Below are 2,475 nucleotides of genomic sequence, written 5' to 3' on the forward strand. Positions count from 1 at the left end.
AGTTTGGTTCACCCAGTTTGGTCCTTTTGGATCCCGTCGCATATTAGCCCGAAAACTGTTACCCATGAACCGGCATTTTGCAAAAATTTAGTTTGACCTGGGCTAGACTGGTCAGACCGGCCGGTTAAACAACCTTGGCACACACTAAACAAACAGATTTTCTTTGTCCAAATTACCAGGGAAGGCGAGTCTCTGGCTCGGGTGTACGTGTTCTAATTGGGGTTGGTAACTCGGACCTAAAATCTCTTATAAAGATATCTGGAAGCCTAATTGGCCACCTTTAGTGGTTACCATAAACTTGCAAGTCATTAGACCAAACCAGCTGAACAACTAATGCATATTATTAATTAAGAATGTTGAATAAATTAAGCTGCTTACATATCAGTTATAATGTTCATGTATATGGTATAGTACTTGTAACTGATTTTTAATTAAGCTAAGAACTACGGTATAAACTTTTATATAAAGTGAGATTTATGTAGGGTAGGTGACTTGTAGGAATGGGGAAAATTGGTCATCAGATGACGATGTGTGAGGTTCAAACTGTCTTGGGAAACCAAAACTGTCTCTTGTGGCTTATGATCTACTACTTCAAACTAAAATATATTATAAAAATACTAATTTAAAACTAAATTAAAAAGGAAAAAAAAAAAAGAAATAGAATAAAAAAAAGTAGAAAATGATGGGTATAAAAGAGAGTGGAATGGTGAAGCTGAATGAGATCAGAGTCGATTCTAGCTATCAACATGTCTGCAACAATTGGAAGAGGAGCTCAAAACATGAATGCCTCTTATATCAAGTAAATAATTATTTACTCTTGTTAATTTACTAGTGGCTATATGTATCTATTTCTACACTTTTCTAATTAGTAATTTAGATACCAAAACGTACTATTAGATCCAAAAAATTTAATCTACATATGTAGCTTGTTTTAAGCAAACAATATAGTGTTAAAATAAGTTTCTCGGCCTTTTGAGTATAAAGTAAAGTCTTGTTAATTTGCTACTATATATTATCTTGCAAATCGCTTCGAAGTGAAAACTTGTCACGCTTTTTAAGTGATCGACCACAAATAATATATATATAATTAGAAACTATGTATGCATGCATTATGTATACAAATGATGTTATGTTTGATCATGTGGATGGTGTATCAAAAATTTCTCACCTTTCTTTGCATATATATATCATGATAGATTAGAGAGACAAAATCCGTCCATAAGATACGGGAAAAATGCTAGCTTGATGATCAGTGTTTTAACTTAATATTCTAAATACAAATATTTTTAAGATTATACATATATATATTACTCGCAGGCCGGCATTGAGAAAGGCGTATCATAAAAAGAGCGGAGGCTCGGACGCTACAAAGTTGAACCATGACGAGGCTAAGAACAAGAACCTCCACGCTGGATCTCCACCGGATAACGTTGTTTGGATACCGGATAGTCGTACTGGAATCTATTATCCCAAGGGACAAGAAAAGGTGATTCAAGATGTTCCTTCCCATGCTGCCAAGGATCACACTGTTAATTGGTTTTCTATGCCATAAAACAAAAATATGTGTTGGAATATTCTTTCTTAATTGCTTGCAAGTTTCTCACCTTGTTATCATTTTGGAATAATGAACAATAAGTTAAATACGATAGACTGATAGAATATCGTAATACGTGTGTATATGTATCATTGTACGGTATATTCTTTGTGCAATTATATATGTTATTCACTACATGTTTTTGAAAGAAAAAAGAAAAAAAGACACAACTGATCAGTAACTGACGCAAGTTGCAAGCAATGAATACTCCAAACGAAATGGGTTTTATATACTTGGGTCATTAATGGGTTTATATATTTGGGCCACATAAATTCAATTTCCATCCTACTAATTTAATGGGTTTATATATCTTGGCATCTTCGGTTTAAACTTTAAACTTTAAAGTCTAAACTCTAAACTCTAAATTGAAGATTTATTTATGGCCAATCCAGTAGGGTTGAAACTGAATTTTAATATTACACATATGAAGTTTCAAATGTTAAATAATTGTAGGGACTAGCGTGTTTTCCGATATTTTCGGTATTGATTTCGCAAATCACCGGAAATGGATACCGGTCTTGTTCTCGCTTATAAAGTTAAAATTCCTATTTCCTAGTATCTCCATACAGGATCAAGATTTGGAAAAAACATGCTCATCCCCACTTAATTATATCACAAATATTTATTTTCACACCAAATGTGGTTCTTACGAATTAATAGCTCCCTGCATCCACTTTAACGTATGTAGGTGTTATGAATAACTTTCTGTTTCACCGTATAAATTTAACTCATATTTTTGTTTAAACCCAAAACTCATTTTGTTTTTGTCTTTTTAAATCCTTAACTTTTTTTAACCTTATAGTTCATCATTTTAATTTCCTAGTTTCCTACTCAGATTCAAAACCACCATCACACAATGAAGCACGAATGGAACATAACTC

General features: G+C 33.0%; 1 protein-coding gene across 1 annotated transcript; it reads left to right on the forward strand.

The window, feature by feature from the left end:
* Positions 1 to 213: 213 nt before the first annotated feature.
* LOC122586426 lies at positions 214 to 1,677 on the forward strand. Its single transcript, XM_043758418.1, has 2 exons — positions 214 to 799; positions 1,318 to 1,677. Exons 1-2 carry the CDS (start codon positions 717 to 719, stop codon positions 1,550 to 1,552), a joined length of 318 nt encoding a protein of 105 aa, XP_043614353.1. The 5' UTR covers positions 214 to 716; the 3' UTR covers positions 1,553 to 1,677.
* The last annotated feature ends 798 nt before the right edge of the window (positions 1,678 to 2,475 follow it).

The sequence above is a fragment of the Erigeron canadensis genome, chromosome 2 (genome assembly GCF_010389155.1).
Source record: "Erigeron canadensis isolate Cc75 chromosome 2, C_canadensis_v1, whole genome shotgun sequence".
NCBI lineage: Eukaryota > Viridiplantae > Streptophyta > Magnoliopsida > Asterales > Asteraceae > Erigeron > Erigeron canadensis.